Source organism: Macaca nemestrina, chromosome 7 (assembly GCF_043159975.1).
Source record: "Macaca nemestrina isolate mMacNem1 chromosome 7, mMacNem.hap1, whole genome shotgun sequence".
In the NCBI taxonomy this organism is placed as follows: Eukaryota; Metazoa; Chordata; class Mammalia; order Primates; family Cercopithecidae; genus Macaca; species Macaca nemestrina.
In genome coordinates, this window is record NC_092131.1 from 57221543 (window position 1) to 57241283 (window position 19741).

General features: G+C 41.9%; 1 protein-coding gene across 8 annotated transcripts in view; it reads left to right on the forward strand.

Moving 5' to 3' along the window:
- The window catches only part of LOC105481836 (ninein), a 109243-nt gene that overhangs the window by 31052 nt on the left and 58450 nt on the right, over nucleotides 1–19741 (forward strand). For 4 of the 8 annotated variants that reach the window (XM_011741610.3, XM_011741606.2, XM_011741608.2 and 1 more), the window contains exons 5-7: nucleotides 2916–3005; nucleotides 4610–4779; nucleotides 18326–18365. In XM_011741610.3, the coding sequence (XP_011739912.2) occupies nucleotides 2916–3005; nucleotides 4610–4779; nucleotides 18326–18365 (300 nt within the window). The remainder of the gene's footprint in view (nucleotides 1–2915; nucleotides 3006–4609; nucleotides 4780–18325; nucleotides 18366–19741) is intronic. The other 4 variants (XM_011741604.2, XM_011741615.2, XM_011741609.2 and 1 more) reach the window with 1 other exon arrangement.

A 19741-nucleotide genomic window follows, 5' to 3' on the forward strand; every position in this document is an offset into this window, starting at 1 on the left:
GTCTCTGGGAATGATTTCCCAGGCTCGCTAAATGGGTCAGGAAGGGACATAGAAAGCAAAGTCCTATGCGAGCAATTCCAAAATGAGAATACCAGCACCCTAAGGACAGGGTTTTCTTCTTCAACCTTGGAAATGGCCTCAGGTCATTTTGGGAACAGGGAATTTTTTTTATTCCAAAAAAGTGATAAAATATCCATCTTATTCCTCAACAGGGACAACATAATGTTTTGCCTATGGCAGGTGTTTGGTAAATACGCTTATGCGTTAAACGAATCTGCCTAACACTGGGGAGCATCTTTGAAAAATCTCCTTTAACTTCCAGGAAGCAGCTATGGCTGCTTCATTCCAGGTCCTGAGCTTGTGTTTTTTGCAAAGAAAGCATTCAATTGGATATCTAGTGTTCAGGTTTTGCATAATGATTTTAGCTTCTCTTAGCTCCTCATTGCTTTGTCTTTGGCCGTTCATGCAGTGGTTTCAGGAGAGCTGAGCATTTTAAGCAGTGACCTGTATCACATCTGATGCAGATGTGGTGATCTGATGCAGTGGTCAGTTTTAGGGGAGAGCTTTAAAAAGTGTACTCTGTGTTGCTTGAAACCTGGAGTAGGGGAGACTGTGTTTCTCCCCTCCACACTGCTAGTGGGAAAGGAATTGGGCGAGGAATGAGGCGGCTGTTGGTTATTTCCCCTGGCTTCAGCTGGCTTATCTACTCAGAGTGGTCATTTTCCCTGACACCACATTTTAACTTTCTTTTTATTATGAGTGCAAGACCTCTGCTCAAGCATCATACATGTGCATGGTGGTTTATCCTGATTTGGAAGGGGAACATTATCACAGCTCTGGAGTTTCCCTTCTCGGGACAGATGAGATGTGAGATAACAAATGTGGCATGTGAGCATCCCAATTGTCGTTTCCAAGGGCAGAAGGAATAGTATTTTCTTCATCTTTTTAACTCCTGGATCAGATGTTTTTCCTACGTGCTCTGTAGAGACCGTCGCTCACTTCCACATTACTCCAGCAGAGGACTGAAACAAGGTTTCTCTGTTGTCCCCTGCTCATAACCAAACATTTGGTTTGTGGAATAAAACCTAGACCATTAAACTAGGTCAGGTTGGACTGCCTCAAAGCCACCTTCTTCTGATTGGTGTGTCTCATAATAAGCTTTCCAGGGATGGGGTCTGAGACAGCTCTAGGCAAGCCGGGCTTGTCTGCTTTCCTTTGAAGCCCATTTTAATTTTTGTAGTGATGTCAAATAGGAGAAATGGAAAATGGGAAAGAAGGAAAAATGGCTCAGAATTTTGACAGTCCACGGAGAATCATAAATTTACTTTCAAGGAACTCAAACACTGAAACACTGAAAGCATGGCAGTCCTTTATACTTTGCTTTGGTAGCATTTCTTTTTGTTTTGTTTTGTTTCTGTTTTTGAGATGGAGTCTCGCCCTGTTGCCCAGGCTGGAGTGCAGTGGCACAATCTCAGCTCACTGCAGCCTCTGCCTCCTAGGTTCAACCGATTCTCCTGCCTCAGCCTCCCAAATATCTGGGACTACAGGCACAAGCCACCACACCTGGCTAATTTTTGTATTTTTAGTAGAGTCGGAGTTTCGCCATACTGGCCAGGCATTTCATGTCCCTTCTTGGAGGTGGTGATTGGAGCAGTTACTCTCACCTGTGTTAAAGGAAGCTCTGTGATGTCGATAATTTCATTTCTTAATAAACCAAAAGCCTCCATGTTATCTGACATAGGTAAGATTGTTCCAGAATGACACCCTGAAAAATAAAGGTTCCATCTGGATGTGCTCATAAAGTAAGTAAACTTAGCCCCAGGGTTGCAGTTTTGGATCTCTTCCATTAGGCATGGTCAGAAAGGCTCAAGGCATTCTTTAACTTGAGTGGGTAAGTGTGTCTTAGAGTCCGCATGGTTCCGTGAACTGTTGCTTTTCAGTTCTAAATCTCTGGTTGAGACTGATAAGGAGAAACAGTGTTTTCAATGCTTAACCCAGGAAGGGCTAATAGGAGAAATGGAAAATGGGAAAGAACATTCATGGGACCATGAATGTTCTCTCTGGACATCCTTACCTTTGCCATCTCTGTTCCCTTCGTATCATGTTAAGTGCAGTGAGGTGGATGCTCTAAATGGGAGAGGGATGTGTGAGTGTGTCATTCTACGAGGTGACTATTTTTTAAATGGTGTGATTAATCCACTTCGTTATTGGTCACATGTGTGGTAATGAGAAACTTTAACCCATTTTTCTTTGTGTGTGCTAATGTCTTTATTCCAGAAAGGTTACACAGTTTAGTAGATGTCTCTAGAAATTGACTTTATCATGTTTGTGTATTCTATGAAGGATATTAACTTAAAGTTTGCTCAAATTGGTTATTATATTAAATAAGATAATGAAATAAACGTTTTAATGCCTGGCAATGCAAAAATAAATGAGTAAATAAACCAAAACTCCACAGGGTCCCTGTTGGCTCACAATCTATTACCTTTTATTGCTTAGAAAAAGAGCTGTTTTGAATCCGCCACTGCATCTACACTATGCACTACATGGGGTAGTGAATAGTAAACAACTAGGGAACCATTTCATCCACTGGTAGGTTTGGGATTAGATCACGATGGATTTTTAAAAGATAGTTGTGTTGTCCCACTGCTTTTTTTTTTTTTTTTTTTTTTTTTTTTTTTACCGCTGATGAAGTGTAGCATGCAGTAAGAGCTCCTTCACCACTTCCATCCCCAGGATACGACTTTGTTCTTACACTGGGAAAATACCGTGGTTCATTATCCAAGGTTCTAAGTGTTTCTTTTAATCTTTGCCAAACCCTATGGTCACTAATGGTGTATCTTGTTGTCTGCCACCAAAATTTAAGAATAGGTAATAAATTAAGGATGGTTCTGCATTGCCTCTTATCTGACTAGCATCTGTGGGTGTCAGCTGCCAACAAGTAGCTCGGGTGTCTGGGCCGCTCCTGAATGGTCACAAGCTGACACACTGTCTTCTGATAAAAGGTACCTTCAAATATGCATGCAATTTTCAGTATAAATTTTGTATGCTTAAACACTTCCTGTAAGAGAATCACTCGACCTAATAAAATGACTTGACTGGGACTTTTTAAAAGCTGGATATAAATATCACTGGAAATGATACAGCTAGCATAAATACTTCACTCTGAGCTTTGCTTAGCATTTTCAGGATGTGTCTGGCCACATTTGTGAAGTTAGTGAAATCTGAGCTTGTCCCAGTGGAAGGACATGGCGGGGAGGTGGTTAGTCAAAGAAGGTCACCAGTCCTCCCTGGGAAACTGTAAAGTAATGGCTGAACCCCAACATGGTTTCAATGGTGGTAAAGGAACAGTCATTCTTTTAGTTCTTATCTAATCAACTGTTGTCGTTTTTATAATATGTGTACATAATCTCATTTAAAAGTCTACATGTCTGAGTTCAGACATACCTTGCTAAGACTCATGTTCAAACAGAATACATATCTGTTCTCAAGAGAGTATGTCTGTGTGGACAATCAGACAACAGAAATCAAAGCATTGCCATCTTTTGTACTTTAATGAAACATTTTATTCTAATGCTGTACAAGGTGCTAAAAAATCTATATCCGAGATAGCATTTGAATAGAGTGAAGTATTTATTTTATTGCTTTAAACCTCCAATTGTGGAAAAAGCTTAGCTTGTAGTTGTGGCGGTGGAGGTGGTGGTGGTGGTGGTGGTGGTGGTGATGGCAATGATGATCCAGCAGTGGTGATCCAGCAGCAGTGGTGATCCAGCAGTGGTGGTGATGGTGACAGGGAAGGTGGTGAATGTTGAACCTGAGACCTGTGATGTCAAAATGCTGAAGTCCTTCTTTAAGGTCAAGAGATGACTCGCTCCTCATGCACATTCCTTTTTATTTTGTACAACACCGATGCTTACAAAGAGATAAAACAATACAGGTTTTTTTTTTTTTTTACCGTGGTTTCACATTTGCTATTTTATTTCACTGCTTTTAATTTTACAATGAGATCTTGGTGCCGGGTATCATATAAGTAACTAGCTGTCATTAATTACTTAGAATGTGCTGTGTCCGTTTCTTTGTTCTGTTATCCTGCTTGTCTAATAGATCAGAGAGTGGAATGGTTAACAGCGGAATCACTAAGGTAAGGGAGGGTGTTTCAGACTAATTGATGTGGATACTAAGTTTACAGTGCTGATTTGGTGTCCGTTGTATTACCATTTTCTAAGACTTCCTCCAAGGTGATTCTTTGTTAATATGATGTCTCCCCACCCTGCTGGAAAACCCAGCTTAATAAACAGAAGAACAAATGTGACCCCTCACCTTTTCCTGACCTTAATCCTCTACTATTAAGTCAGATCCCTTGCTGCCATTGTTGGATGGCTCCCATCATGTGCAGATATATACTTATGGTCCCATAAATCATTCAGAATTAGAAGGCGTGTTCTGCATCTGACCTGATGGTTCATATACACCCACAGCCACCACAACTGGCAAACAGTGGTGCTCTATTTTGAGGCTGGTATAAGAGGCTGTGTCCAATGGCTGTGAGTGGCAGCTAAGAACTGAGATTCTGATGTCATGTGGCCTCAACTCTTGTCTCCTCACTCAGACTGCTCACTAGAAGCTCAGCCCAAATATGTTAGAGGTGGGAAGCGCTATGGACGAAGGTCCTTGCCCGAGTTCCAAGAGTCCGTGGAGGAGTTTGCCGAAGTGACAGTGATTGAGCCACTGGATGAAGAAGCGCGGCCTTCACACATCCCAGCCAGTGACTGCAGTGAGGTAAGGAGCTGGGCGTGCACGTTCATCTGGATCACGAGTGTGGAGCCCCACGTCAGTGCAGGACAGAGACAGGAGAGCTGAGGGGGTTGATGGCTCGATGTGGGCTTTTCTCAGTTACCAACTCCTTGCTAATCTTATTACTTGCCTTTTGGACACATATAATGTTTCTATCTTTTGAATGTTTTTACCTCGTTTCAGCTTTTGGAGAGCTGACATTTCTGTGCATGCGTCATGTATACATTTAGAGTTCAGGTATGTCCACATCATCTGGGGTCTCCCACTTCTAGTTCTTGAATCTCTCTCTCCTCTATAGCATGATCATTTTTAGCTATTTAAAAGGTGAACCAGCTCCTCCCCTACCCTTGCCCCAAACTATAAAACAGCATCTATAGCAGGAAATGAAAGCAATGTGTTCAGGCATTTTGAGAGCCTGCATCTTATCTTTCGTAGTGTGATAAAGCAGCTCGAACACTTGGTTTCTGCCTCAAGATACTGAGCCAGGGGTGCTTTCCAGTGCCCAGCAGTTGCCATGGTTCTTCCTGCTGGTTTCCTTGCACCCAGGCCTGTCTCGTTCTCCAGCATGCGGAGAGTTGCCAGCCTCCCTCATTCTCCATCTTTTCATTTTGCATATTGCCATAATCTACCAATAAAGGAGGTTCAGTAACATTTTCTTTATTCTTTCTTTATGGCTCATTTACCAGCAACCCATTTATAGCACATGATTGAAAATGCCATGCTGAGCAAGCTGTAAATATTTCTTGCAAATCCCAGCTCAGACTGGGGCTGCAGATATTTCAGATACTAATATAAATTGGAAAAGAAACAAAGCACCTTAACTTTCTGAAAGTGGTCTGTAGATTGTCAGTGGACTCTGTGTGTGTATGTGTGTGTGTGTCTGTGTGTGTGTGTTTGTGCACGCACACCTGTGTGTTCACTGCAGTCTAACATCTATGTTCAGCTTACTGAAATCTACAGGAAGCTTGCTCCCCACAATGGCCCCAGCAGTCAGACATCCGGTGTCCTCCTCAACTTTCCAGAATACCCCAAAATCCAAAAGTAACTAAAAAGAGTCCAAGTGTTGAGCCAAAATGTTGGCAAAAAATATGGATATTTGTAAGGACACATGACCAGTCTGCTGATCAGAGGTCTGCATCATTTTTTTAAAAAACAAATGACACTTGTCCTTCACCGTAAGTGAAGCAGCAGTGGCAGAAATGTTATTGAGAAGAGAGGGAGAAAAGCAACTAGAAGAGAGAAGAGGGGAAAAAAACCCCACAAAAGTGGTATAAGAGTAGTGTGGATGAGAAGTGACAGCTGAAAATAGAAAAAGCCAAAAGCAGAAAAAGCTGAGAACAGTTTCAGGAGTCCTTCTGCTTTCTTGGGTCTCTTTGCGAATTGAGATGGGGTCTTTCCCCAGTAAAACACATATACTCATACGCACAAAAATTTTACATATATAATCTCAGGGATGCAAGTAATTTATATACTTCAGTTAGTACAGCATTCGTAATAATTTTCTTATTGTCAGGAAAAGTATCATAAAGTCTGTTCTATAACCCTGAGTGGTGTGGAATGTACATCTTTATGAAAAAAATGGTTCAAATGTCTCAGTCCTTTAGGGGGTAGATTTTTGTTATTTGGAAATCACTTTCAAGTTTAATATCTCATTTCCCCAACTATTTCAGTCCCCAAGGTATTATTATTTGGTACTAAGAAAGTAAATGCTTACTTATTTTTTGACATGAGTTTCTAGTCCTCATCTAGGAATACCCAGAAAGCTGTTGGGCAGAGCTTTGTTGCTGGCAACATATTTCTTATATCCTTGTTATATGTTATCTACTGGTGCCCAGGGAGATTTACTATTTTTAAAGTGAGACTTTGGTTTCATGTATAAATAAAGATAAGAGTTGAGGTCTGAGCCTGGGCAAAATCTTGTGGCTTATGTCTCAGTTAAAGGGTATTTTGGGACAATCATGTCACCCTTGATGTACTTACAACTTCCCTTAACTCCTCCAGAAACCTCTTAGATATGACCTCTTGATGCTATACACAGTAGCTGTAGCGTTCACCACCCTCCATCAACAGAACTGCAAATAGAGGCCTAGAGCTGGTCATTTCTCTGGATTTCTGTTCTCAGCAAGGACTCCAACTGACTCAACTTTGCTATTCTGTTATATCCCACACCAGAGCAATGCCTGTAGGAATACAAGATAATACCTTTGTATCACACCTTTTTTTGTTACCAAAAGTAAACTCAAACCAAAGCCCATCCAGCTGCTTTCTTGCCTAAAAATAAAGTGTTTTGTAAGCTGAATTGTGCCTGTCAGTTTTCAAATCACTTCATCTCTTTCAAAAATTAAGTTTCAGTGCTGGGCATGGTGGCTCATGCCTACCAGCACTTTGGGAGGCTGAGGCAGGAGGAACACTTGAGCCCAGGCGTTCAAGACCAACCTGGGCAACATAAAGAAACCTTGTATCTACGAAACTTAAAAAAGTTAGCTGAGCATGGTGGTGCATGCCCTTTGGTCCCAGCTACTGGGGAGGCTGAGGCGGAAGGATCGCTTGAACCCAGGAGACAGAGGTTGCAGTGAGCCGAGATCATGCCACTGCACTCCAGCCTGGGTGACAGAGCAAGACCCTGTCTCAAAAAAAAAAAAAAAAGTTAATAGCTTCACACAAGACATTTTCGATGTTCCTGTTGGCAGTTAAAAGGGCAAAGCCCAGCTTTGCCCAGCAGCTATGGTTATGGGTCACACTCGCTGCCTTCACTGCCGTGTGTGCAGGAATCTTGTGGTACGGCCTTGTCAATGCGTCAGTCTTGCTACTTACTATTATGGCAAGACAGCATTCCTGTTTCTGGCCACTTTCCATATTAGGCTTAGCAGTTGAGGGCCATTCTGTTGGCCTTCAGAAGTTCATGCAACGGGCAGCACAAGATTGCTCTGGAAACCTCTGTTCCTTCTACAGAAGCTGTGCAGGTCTCTTAGGAGACCCAGTGATCTTCCCTGTTCTAGAGTGGCCCCCAGCTGCAGAGTGTAGGGAGGAAAAATATTCTCAATGATGTGTGGAATCGATTTCCTCCTCTTATAATGAGTTCTGAATCTGACAGTTCTTGTTTTTGTTTTGTTTTGTTTTTTTCTTGAGATGGAGTCTCACTCTGTCGCCCAAGCTGGAGTGCAGTGGCACAATCTCGGCTCACTGCAACCTCCGCCTCCCAGGTTCAAGCAATTCTCCGCCTCAGCCTCCCTAGTAGCTGGGGTTACAGGCACGTGCCACCACACCTGGCTAATTTTTGTATTTGTAGTAGAGACGGGGTTTCACCATCTTGGCCAGGCTGGTCTTGAACTCGTGACCTCATGATCCACCTGCCTCGCCTCCCAAAGTGCTGGGATTATAGGTGTGAGCCACCACGCCCGGCCTCTGACAGTTCTTTATTTTACTACTGGCTGCTTTTTTCTCCCTTTTGGTTGCTGAAAGCCCTTCTGTCTCCCCTCTTTGAGGCTGTTGGGAATTTGGGCTCCCAACTTGGGCTCATACTTAATCTTGGGGCTACTAGGCAATGTGGAAGGAGGGACTGGGGTCGAGTCTCCTTTGATGTGACTATTTCATAAGGAGTAATAAGATGGGGAGTTGGAGCCAGGCCTTCTTTGTTTTGATTGCAATTTTCCTTTGACTTTGGGATCCCAGCTTAGGGAAAGGAGGGATTCTCAGCTCACTTTTGGACTTCAGTTTCCCCTGCTCTCAGATATGCCTCATTTTTCCTAAAATGACTTTTTCTGTTTGTGATGAAGACAATAAAAGGGCCTAAACCCATCATCCGAAGTTAAAGAGAGGGAAATCTGACTGTTGCTACTCAAGAGAAGACTAATTTTAGCTCTAGGTTGCATCAAAGAATAATTTTATTTTTCTGAGGATTGTGGAGGGGTGGGCAGTGGAATGGAACAGTGTCACAATTCCTATGAAAACTGTCCCCAAAGGGGCTGGCTTCCTTCTAGGAACTCATCCTATAGGAATTAGTGAGCAGACAGTCATCTGAAAAGATAAAATAATAATTTCTCCTTTTTTGCCCTCTAAGGTGATTTCATAGTAGGGGAGGTTGCTACAGGTCAGCCAGAATTCCTTCCTAGGCTCTTGGGTTAGTGGTTCACAATGTTTTCTCTGTGTCCTTATTTGGAGGGCCTTCTCCTGTTGCCCATAAGCATAATCCAAATTACGGGTCATCCTCAGTGATTACTGAGAATCATTCACTGCAGTCTACTTACAACTCCACCCTTCATCTCCCACTCAAGAAAGCATCTAGAAATACAGGCATGTGAGAGGGAGGCTATTATAGAGATTGCTTTGAAGCAACTAAGTTTATATTTAATGTAAGTCCACTGTGAAGCTTCAGGCTTCATTACTTACCAGGGACTTGGAGCTCATCTGGTGCCTATTCAGAGTGCCCACTGTGATGTGGTAGCACGGGTGGGAGAGCCCATGTTGGCACTAGGGGGTAGCAAATGTTCTGCCACCTTGGCCTCCTCTCCTGAGTAGAATGTATGAAAATACATCTTGTTACAAGTTGCTTTTGATCAATGTTTTACTTTTGTTTTAGTTTGTATACGTTACAGCCCCAACATAAATTGTAAACATTTTAGTAGTTTCCGTCCCTTCCCCCACCCCATGCTTCTATTGGGCACTTTGATTCTTTCCTGCTGAAACAGAAAATATATAACCTAGCTATTAAGCATATCTCTTCTACCAAGTTTAGTTTACAAGGCAATAAAGCTACTCTGTAGGGAAAGGCTGCTGTAACATAGCCAGATTTTCAGCACTAAAATACGCATTTCAGAATTTCATTTGGAAATCCCGAAGCAGAATGTGCTAATTCATAAGTGACAGGTAGGTCCCACCATCAGGCTACCATGAGGGTTCGACTTCCAATTTCACGTGTTTATCTGGCAAATGGATCCCTTGGGAGTCTGACCTCTCATCTTGGGTGACATTGAAAAGAAAGTGGTGATTTTTCTTTTTTTATGGGATCATTTTCGCTCAAGTCAATTCAGTTGGCCATTTCTATTCTGAATTAATCCAGACTAACAAAGGGTACCTTCTTGATTCCAACCTACGGTGTGATTAATGAGAAGATTTTGGTTGTCACTGTTTTTGCTTTACTTCGTTAAGAAACAAATGAGAGTCAGAAGAGTACATTTTTTGCCTTGTATATTAATAGCTACTGAACTGTCCTTGAATTTTATGCTCATGTTTCTTCTGAGGGTAGGTGGAAGGGAAAACAAAACTAAACTAAACTAATTCTCAGTTCTGTTCTCGATTACTCAGACCTGGTAGAAAAGGTTGTGCAATTAATACAATTGGGGCAGGGCCACTTTGCTTTCTGCCCTGGTTGAAAACAGGGTACACCTTGTTAACTGTTTTCCTCCACAGGGAATAAATCGGGTCTAGTAAGATTCTTATCAACAGCAAGGGGTGTTATACAGTCATTTTTCCAACTGTAGACAATAGTAGTGTAAGCCAAAACCATTGGCTTGCACAGTGTGGTTTAAGTGAGGACCTGAGAGAAAAGTTAAAGCTGATTACTGCACTACAAGCAAATCCAGTCTTTGTGTTGGGACTATGAGGGTAGGAGGATGGGGAGGTGGTTGTTAAAAAGCTTAAAAAAAGACAAACTGATTTTACTACCCTACATAAAATGAAACTTCTTCAAGAAGTGTGAAACTGACTTATCTTTTCCCTTATGTTCATTTTCATGTATGCATAACTTTGCAGTTTATGAATTATTCATTTACATCGTACAGAGTCAATATTTAATTCTGGAGTAAACTTAATAACCAAGAGAAGTTCTGCTAAGATCTTTTGTAGCTGAAATGCACCTATTTTCCTATTACTCCCTTGTTAAATTTTCTGTTCCGGTCTTTGACAAAGCAAGCAGTTTTATTGCTGATGCCATTTATTCTACCAAAGGCTATGATGTCTTCAGGATAGACTTTTTTTTTTTTTTTTAATGGAATTCCAGTCTTTTCCTTCATTGTCTTAAGTCTTATCAGATCATATGGCTATTCCCAGAGATGAAACATTCATTCAAGATGCAATTGTAGATCATTTGAAAGTGATAGAAGCCCCTTCAAAGCTTATAAAATGTCTTTTTTTCTGACACACACTTTTAGGCTTTGGTGTCCTGGTAAGCCTTGCTGACTTGATCCCAGCGCAATTCTCTTGGAGACCAGACCCCAGCCCCACCTCCTTCCAAATCAAAAATTTCTAGTATTTATTTTCTAACTAGAAACTAAAATAGGCAAGAAATCAGGAATTAATTTTCGTGATGACAGTAACATTTTCTGTCCTACATATCATTAAATATTTTCCAACAGAAAAGTAGTATTCGTTACTTACTGAGCAGCTCTGAGGAGCAGGAAAGGTCTTTTTTTAATCTCTTTCCTTTAAGGACTTTAAAATCCAGTGAACCAAAACTAGTCCCCAACCTTGTTTGGTAGGAGAAGAGGCTTAAGGCCCAAACTCTTAAATTCAGCATTTCCTTGAACCAGCGGTACCAAAGGCCTTTTAGCCTTCAGTGTGGCAGGACTTATCTAAATGTGTGTGAATTTGTAATAGGACTCATCTAAATGTATGTGCATTTAAAAATCGTATTAATTCCTCTTATCCCCTGCATGCACTTGTAGCAGTTAATTGCCTTAAAAGATAAAGGCACTGATTTGCATTCTAGTCGTGACAACCCTGGCCTTAGGAGCTTGTCCCGGAGTTCAGAATGGAGAGATTGGGAGCTGGGCTGTCAGGCTCTCCATTGCCTTTGCCTTCAAAGGTGGCATAGTGGAAAATGAACCACAGTCCCAGGAAGTGTGTCCCTGCAGAAACAATAGCCAGCCCTGCCAGGCACACTCAGCTTCCACTACCCAGCTCAGAGCACAGGCTTTGTAAATACTTAGGACTGTCAGTGAAATACGCCATAGATGCTGTATTTTTTTAAAAGTCTTAAAGTTTCTTTAATGAGCACTCTTCTTAAACTGATTTCTGGTTTTTTTCAGAGACTTCCTGTGCTTAGCTAAATGTGCTGCTCTTCTAAATGCACACTACAGCTCAGTTTGTTTGGGGAGCTGTGTTACTCTAGTACATTTCCTTCCTCTTCTGTCCGGGTTTACAGGGCTTTCTCCTTTCCAAAGAAAAAAAAAACTCTACTCCAGGCTCTGAGGCTGCTGAGATCAGCTCGGCAACCTCTGCTGGGAAAGAATGGCCCACGTCTGCCCCCGTAATGGTTTTAATTAGCCGTACATTCTGCGGGATGCAAAGGTCTGCGCTGGAGCAGATGGCTGGTGGGGGTGGCGGCTGGGCTATTGTGGGCAGGGGCCACACCAGGACCACAGGCTGCAGATGCTGGCCCGGCCTTGGGACTGGAAGCTGGAGATCCAGGAGGCTCGGGCCATCTGCTCTGCAGTCCAGCAAAGCAGATGTCCCTCCAAAGAAAGCATTCCAAAAATCGGTGCCGCCTGTGCAGCCGCCGTGTGCAGAGCACCCTTGTCCAGCTGTAGGACAACGCAAGAGCTGGCTACAATGGCCAGCATGACATTGAGATGCATGGCCCACAGAGTGGGTTTGGGGGGACTCCCTTTGTCTGCCTGAGGGCGTGGGGACTGTCTTGTGAGCAGCCATTTTGGGGCTGGACAACCTCTGACCTTCTCCCCTCTGCCTACTCTCAATGGGTCTGTTGGCCAGTACACTGGCATGGTAATGAGGAAGGACAAGGCAGCCCCTGCCAGCCGTGGCTGCCTAGGGGACACTGTCTGCAGGGAGGGGCCCCAGGGGAAACCCTGATCCTAAGTTGAATTGGAAATTCATCGCCTCATCACAATCATGCTCAAAGCTGTAGTTCTGGGGGATTTCCTTAACTTTATTAAAGGATGATTATAAAAGTTATGTACGTATACAGTGTACAACATGATGTTTTGATATATGGATATATTGTGAAATAACTAAATCAAACCAATTAACATATCAAGGCTCTAGCTTTTAAAGAGAGTCTCTTCTGGGTTTGTTCTTTAAAGCTGGCACTGGTCTGTCTGCTGTTTCTTCTGCCCTTGTCCTAGTTTTACACATCCAAGTAGTAAGAATAGTAATTGTAATATTTATTAACAAATGCTTGGCACTTACCGGGAACTGTTGTAAGTGCTTTCCAAATGTGAAGCACACCGTCAGAGGTACGTGTTGTTATTCATGTACTCATGAGGAAACTGAGGCATACAGAGGTTAAGTAACTTGGCCAAGGTCACACCACGAGTAAGTGGTAGAGCTGAAATTGAACTCAAGTGTGGCTCTGCAGTCTAAACCCCTAAACACATCATTTTTTCTGACTGAAATAATAATAATAGCTAAGGCTTCCTAAGTGCCAAGCATATGGCTGCATGTCCCTTTGGATGCACTGGAGTGTCCTCCTCCCTTTGTAAGGTACTGAGGGGTAACGGAAAGTGGTAGAGCCAAACAGCCCAGACAGTGTCTCTGCCAAACCCTTTTGCTTATTTGTCCACAACTGTGCCTCCAGAGTAGGGAGAAACTGAAGTCCCACAGGATGATTTTTATGTGTATTAATAGCCATTCTTCAGTGAGAGGCTACATACATTTCAAGGGAATAAATAAATCTTATGAATTCAGTCTTGTGAACACATCTCAGCCATTGTCCCTTGCTTTCCCCTCTACTTTTCCAAAGATTTTTGTGATAATCGTCCTTCTAGTGCTCATGGCAGATCTGTGTCTACAGGCCACCTGCCAGGCTTCCACTGTGCTGCGAAAGCCATCAGCAATTGAAGGACCCTCTTCCAGAATGATGCTTCCCTTTACTGGTGGTGTTCCAGTAACCGAATGATTTAATACCTCCCAGCCTTCTAACCTCCTTCTCTCCCTGCGTTTTAATTGGAACTACTGGCTCCAGGCAGTGAGAATGAAAATAAATGAGCTGTGAATGAATTGAATCTTCCCCCACCCACCCCCCTGAAATAGCAATTTAATAACAAATGCTCAACCACCCTGTGCTTTTCTCCCTCTGATTAAGGGAACAGATCCTTGGTGGAGACTAGGTAGGAAGAAGCACAGAATTCCTCATATCTGTGTGGTAAGCCCCATCTCCAACTGAGGTGGTCTTGGAATGAAAATGTAGCCATTAGTATAAGCCTGTTTCTCCTTTTAGCAGGGTGGTCCTGGCTGGATCTGTGTTTCTTACAAAGGAATTCTTGGGATACCGCTACTCCCAGAAGACTTTAAAACATGTTTAAAGTGACTCGGTGCGGTGACTCACACTTGTAATCCCAACACTTTGGGAGGCTGAGGTGGCTGGATCACTTGAGTCCAGGAATTCAAGACCAGCCTGGGCAACATGGCAGAACCCCATCTCTACAAAAAAAAGTACAAAAATGAGCCTGGTGTGGTAGCAGACACCTGTAGGTGGGTCGGCGGGGAGGGCCAGAGGATCACCTGAGCTTGGGAGGTTGAAGCTGCAGTACAGAGTGAGACTCTGTCTTAAAAACAAAACCAAACAAAAACCATGTTTATCCTTTTCCCCCAACCTCCACCCCCACTTGCCTTAAGATTTCGTGTGAAATCATTGAAGATGAGGATGCTGTCTGGGCTTTTGAAGGCTGTGCCATATCTGACACTTTTGGGTTGGACCTCCTCAAGAATGTCTCTTTGGGATGGTCTCAGTGCACAAGGCAGGTCACAGTTGAGTGTCTCTGATCTTGCCGCAGTCTGCTAAATTTAGGAGGCTTTGGCATCCAACATTCACCAGCCTGAGCAGCACCTGGGCTTCCCACCAAACCCCTCATCTGTCATAATATGGGGAGATGTTGCAGATGCTGCAGAGCAATATTTACCCAAAGGAGGGAGCTTCCCTTTATCCCACCCCCAAGTCACAGGAAATGAATGTAGTGAAAACTTAGTGGGCAAATAAATAGTGAGAGTTGTACCTGTTTCTGTTGCATAAACAACATTTATAACAGTAAAAGAATAAAAGGAAATTGTTTCCCATGATCCTTCAACCAAGATGCATCTGTTTTTATTATCTCCGTTTCCTCCCAGCCTTTGTCTAATTGTATAAATATTTTTTCATTGTATAGATAGCATTTTTGTAATGGTCTTTCATTTAACGTTTCATAAGATGCTTTTCCATGTTCGTATATGGTTTTTTAATTATGCTTTTAATGGCTACATTATAATGTATCATTACACTTTAGGCTGTTGTTGAATATTTAAATTGTTTTTAACACTTTCTTGTTACAAAAAGTGCTGTGATGTACATATTTACACATATGGCTTTTCTTCCTCGATTTTATTGTCTTTGAATACCAAGTGAAATTATTGGACCAAAAAGTATGAACATTTTTATTGCTTTTGATACATAAAGCCATTACGTTACTAAAAGTAATAACCATTTACAGTGCTACCCATGACATATAAACAGACCTATTTTAAATCATAACCTTGATGACAGTAGAAGTCATATCTTAAATACTTTGCTAATTTAATGGGAACAAAATGACCTTTTTGTGGGAACAAAATGACTTCTTGGTCTTAATCTTTCTTTGATTGCTGTTGAGATGAACCTTCCCACACGTTTTTTTGTTTTTTTTTTTTTTTTAATTATGTAGCCTCTTATGTGAATTGTCTGTGTTTCTTGCTTCTCTGCTGGGAAGACTTAGCATTTTTCTTACAAATGTATATGAATGACAGATACCTCCCCAGGCCGACCCAATTGAATACGTTAAGTTTAAAAATGGAAATTAAAATAAATTCTGCATGTATCATATAAACATACGTCCAATAAAAATAACAAAATTGTATAGAGCTTACTATGTGCCAGGCACAATTCTAAGCACTTTACCATAACTCCATGAAACACATACTACTTTGTTCCCATTTTAGAGACAGAGAACCTGAGGCAGAAGTCGTCAGAAGCTTGCCTAAGGCCAACCTGATAGGGAAGCCATGATTCAGCACCAGGCACTCTGGCTCCTAAGTCTACGCAGTGGCCCCTGTACTGGATCCCTTATTAGTTAGGAGTAAGAATCCAGGGAAGAAGGCAGCAGGGAAGTGCTGTCCCAGAGAGTGAATCAGCCATAGGCACCCAGGCCCATAGACTCATAAGATGTTGGAAACAGTATATTGGAGCATCTTCTCTGAATCTCTGAATTCTGTGCTCACTATTTTCAGATGAACTGAGAAGTAAATGAGCCAATGCTTTAGTAATGACAAGGATTTTTCGAAGGTGTGTATGTTGCATTTTTACAGCTGTATATTCCAACGGGGACTCTCTTTATGTTTTGGGGCCAGTGATAACATTCGCCTGCCATTTCTCCCATTTGTTTCTGCTGTTAGAAATCATCCCGTTTGAGATTTGGTAGGTTTTGACCAATGGTTCTGAGACCATAAAACCCTATTTTATTAGTCATAGGTGGAATTAGTGGATTTAGTTCTGGGGTGTTTCCAACTGGTATGCTAAATAATGAATTTTCATAATTTTGGATGCCAGAGTAGTATGAGCATTTAAATTGTCTGCTGTGTTGAACAGGGAAATAAATGTGGAGGGACAGACAGGCAGGATGATTTTGTTCTTTTAAATTTTCTTATGCAAAAATAATTTAATTCTGACCAGAAATGAGAATATAAGAAAATTTATGAAGGACTGTTGACTTTACCATTCACTCCCCATCCCCACCATGCCTCAGACACCCACTGGATTGGAGAGGCGTCTTTATGTAGAAATGTAGGCTCAGTGAGCTGATGAAATCGTTATCACAAGCAAAAATCACACCGTGTCCTAATTCCTAATTCATTTTTCATTGATACTGTGTTTATTAGTGACTTTCCATTGTAATCTGCATGAATTGTAGTGAACTTCAGCATTTTCAGTTATGGCCTTTTGGTGTCTTCCGTTTGTCAGCAGTAACCCATCTCAGCATTGTCAGTTTGGTATGGTCAAATTAAATGAACTCTCTGAATTGGTACTATCTTAAGTATCTAAGTAAAGCATGGACCTGTGAAACCATGATAGGTGGTTGGACCTCATTTAAGAGGAGAGAACTACCACTATTGAGTGTGGAGAATAAAGTAGATGAGGGTAGATTGCCTGAAAGAAGAATTTCGACTCATATTAACTTGAATGAACTACTGGAAAACAACATTTCATCTAAAAATTTTACGTGGCATACCGTCTGTCATGAGGAATCCAAGTTCTAGAGACAGGTATTAATTAGGCTGACTTTCCTGTCGAGTTTATTTTCGGATGCTAAGAAATCAAGTAATCTTGTACAGGTCAGCTACCCAGAAAATGTGCTGGTTATTTGTTATCAAAGGCAGCTTCATTCATAAAGCTGGATCACTGCTATGACAGCAGCCGCATTTGGAAAGGGCGATTCACCTTTTCTAGCAGGGTTTTCTTTGATGGTTCTAGTAACCCCCCGTAACAGTGATGAGTCTTAGGCAGTTTGCTGGAGAGGATAAAGCCATTTGCTGGAAGCCACAGCCACCGTGGACCTACTTGTTGCAACTGGTCAAAAGACGACCTGTACCGTCCCCAGCCAGTGGAGCAAGGGCTGAATTTTGGTCCTGACCTGTGCCCTTAGCAGATCACTTTTGTGCAGTACACAAATTACAACTGTATGCTGTGACTTTGGAGAAGAGGCAGGAGTAATGAAGCATGATAAGGTGGCAAAATGGTCCAATTCAGATAAATTGAACTGCCTTTAATGTAATTTACTGATAATGTACATTTTACTTACACTTTCTCTAGCCTACTTATTTTAAGTTGCATCTCTCTCCTCACTATGCCACAGATAAACCAGGCTCATTCTTGCCTTCTTGCTTCAGCAAATAACAACTGTCCCCTTCTTTTCATTTGGCTCTCTGCAGTTTATCCTTCAGGTCTCAGTTTAGACATTGCTTCTTCCCGATCTACCAAGTCTAAAGTATCCCATCTGTGTAGCCACATAGCATCCTGAACTTCCTTGTCATAGCGCTTAAAATACTACCCTGTTGTATTTCCTGTTTTCTTGTCTGCTTGTCTTCATTAGCATATAAACTTCTTGAGGCAGGAAATATGTTTGTCCTGTTCATGGTTGTTTGTGGTTGTATTACCAAGACTTAGCACAGTACCTAGCACAAAAAGAAGCACTCAGTACACATTTATTGAAGAATAAATTCATAAATGCATGTGTACAAATACTTGTTGGTTGATGATACTGGATATTTGCTTTGGCTGGGTTTAATTGGTTGTGATAGGTTTTGCTGTTGAATAAGTGACCTAGTAAATGAGGACAAATCATTGGTGAAATGCTGCAAAAGGCTGTGTGGTGTTTCTTAGGAGTCTCATCCTGACTGGCTGGTTAACTGAAGAGAACTCATCTAGATGGATACACTAGAGAGTCCTGAAATTATGTGACTCACTTAGATGATTATTTCAGAGCCAGAGAGTGATCTGCTCTAGGAAGAGCTAGGATAGTTCTTTCTGAATAAGTTATAAAGCACACTAATCTTCTCTTGCCTCCTCTAGCACTGGAAGACGCAACGCAGTGAGGAGTATGAAGCGGAAGGTAAGAGCCGAGTGTGTCAGGACGTGCCTGGAAGGGAAGGGCTGCCAGGTGCTCTCCACACCCTGTCTTTCTGATCTCTTGTGTTGGAGGCCAGCTGGGAATTAACATTAAGAAAAACAGCAACAAAAAAATGTATTCACAATTGATAGCTTTTAGTTTTAAAATCCTAGCATTTAATATCGTGCAAGAGATGGTAACTGAGATACATAATTTCACTTACGGGCTAATTTCTCTGTTACACAGACTTTCAGATTAATTTTATAACAGTCCTAAATAGTGACCTATTAAAATGCATCCTTTGGCCAGGCACAGTGGCTCACGCCTGTAATCCTAGCACTTTGGGAGGCTAAGACAGGAGGATCACTTGAGCCCAGGAGTTCATGACCAGCCTGGGCAACATGGCGAACCCCGTCTCTACTAAAAATAGCCAGGTGTGGTTAGCACGTGCCTGTCATCCCAGCTACTCAGAAGGCTGAGGTAGAAGAGACTGTGTCTCAAAAAATAAAAATAACAATGTAAATTAATTAGTTAATTTAAAAATGCATCCTTTGACAAGTTTCAAATGTGTTTCAGAAGCATCAGAACATGTTGATCCTCTGGCCACAAGATGGCACTGTGGTTCAGCTAACAGAACCTCAGCCCACTTCACAACCCTCTGTGGATTAACTGTACTTAAGTGTAATTACAACCTGTTCTCTAGGTTGAAACGCCACAGCAGTAATGGGCTTAATTCCTGTCAGTAAAGAGTGGGAGTAGCACTAAATATGCCTTTCAACCCTCTGAGGTTCTTCCAAGCACACAAAATTGTGCCAGTAATTATCTCATGTTTAAGTAATGACTTTACAGAATCTCTAATGTGTAAAGCAAAATTTACAAGTGAGGGCTTTTAATAGAGAATAAATAAGCAGTTTTGATTTTTAAATAAGTAGTTTGATCCTTAAGTCTTCAAATGAAATTTGCCTTAATGTATAGATAACTGGGAACTTACAGCTTGCAACCATTGATTTTTTTTTTTTTTTTTTTCAGTTGAACTGTTGGTTTCTGTATGTCAGAATATTCATATGTAAAGATTTGGGAACAGGGAACAGGCTAATCTTGACACTTTTTTTTTTTTTTTTTTTTTTTTTGAGATGGAGTCTCGCTCTGTCGCCCAGGTGGAGTGCAGTGGCCGGATCTCGGCTCACTGCAAGCTCTGCCTCCCAGGTTCACGCCATTCTCCTGCCTCAGCCTCCCAAGTAGCTGGGACTACAGGCACCCGCCACCACGCCCGGCTAATTTTTTTGTATTTTTAGTAGAGACGGTGTTTCACCGTAGCCAGGATGGTCTCCATCTCCTGACCTCATGATCCACCCCCCTTGGCCTCCCAAGTGCTGGGA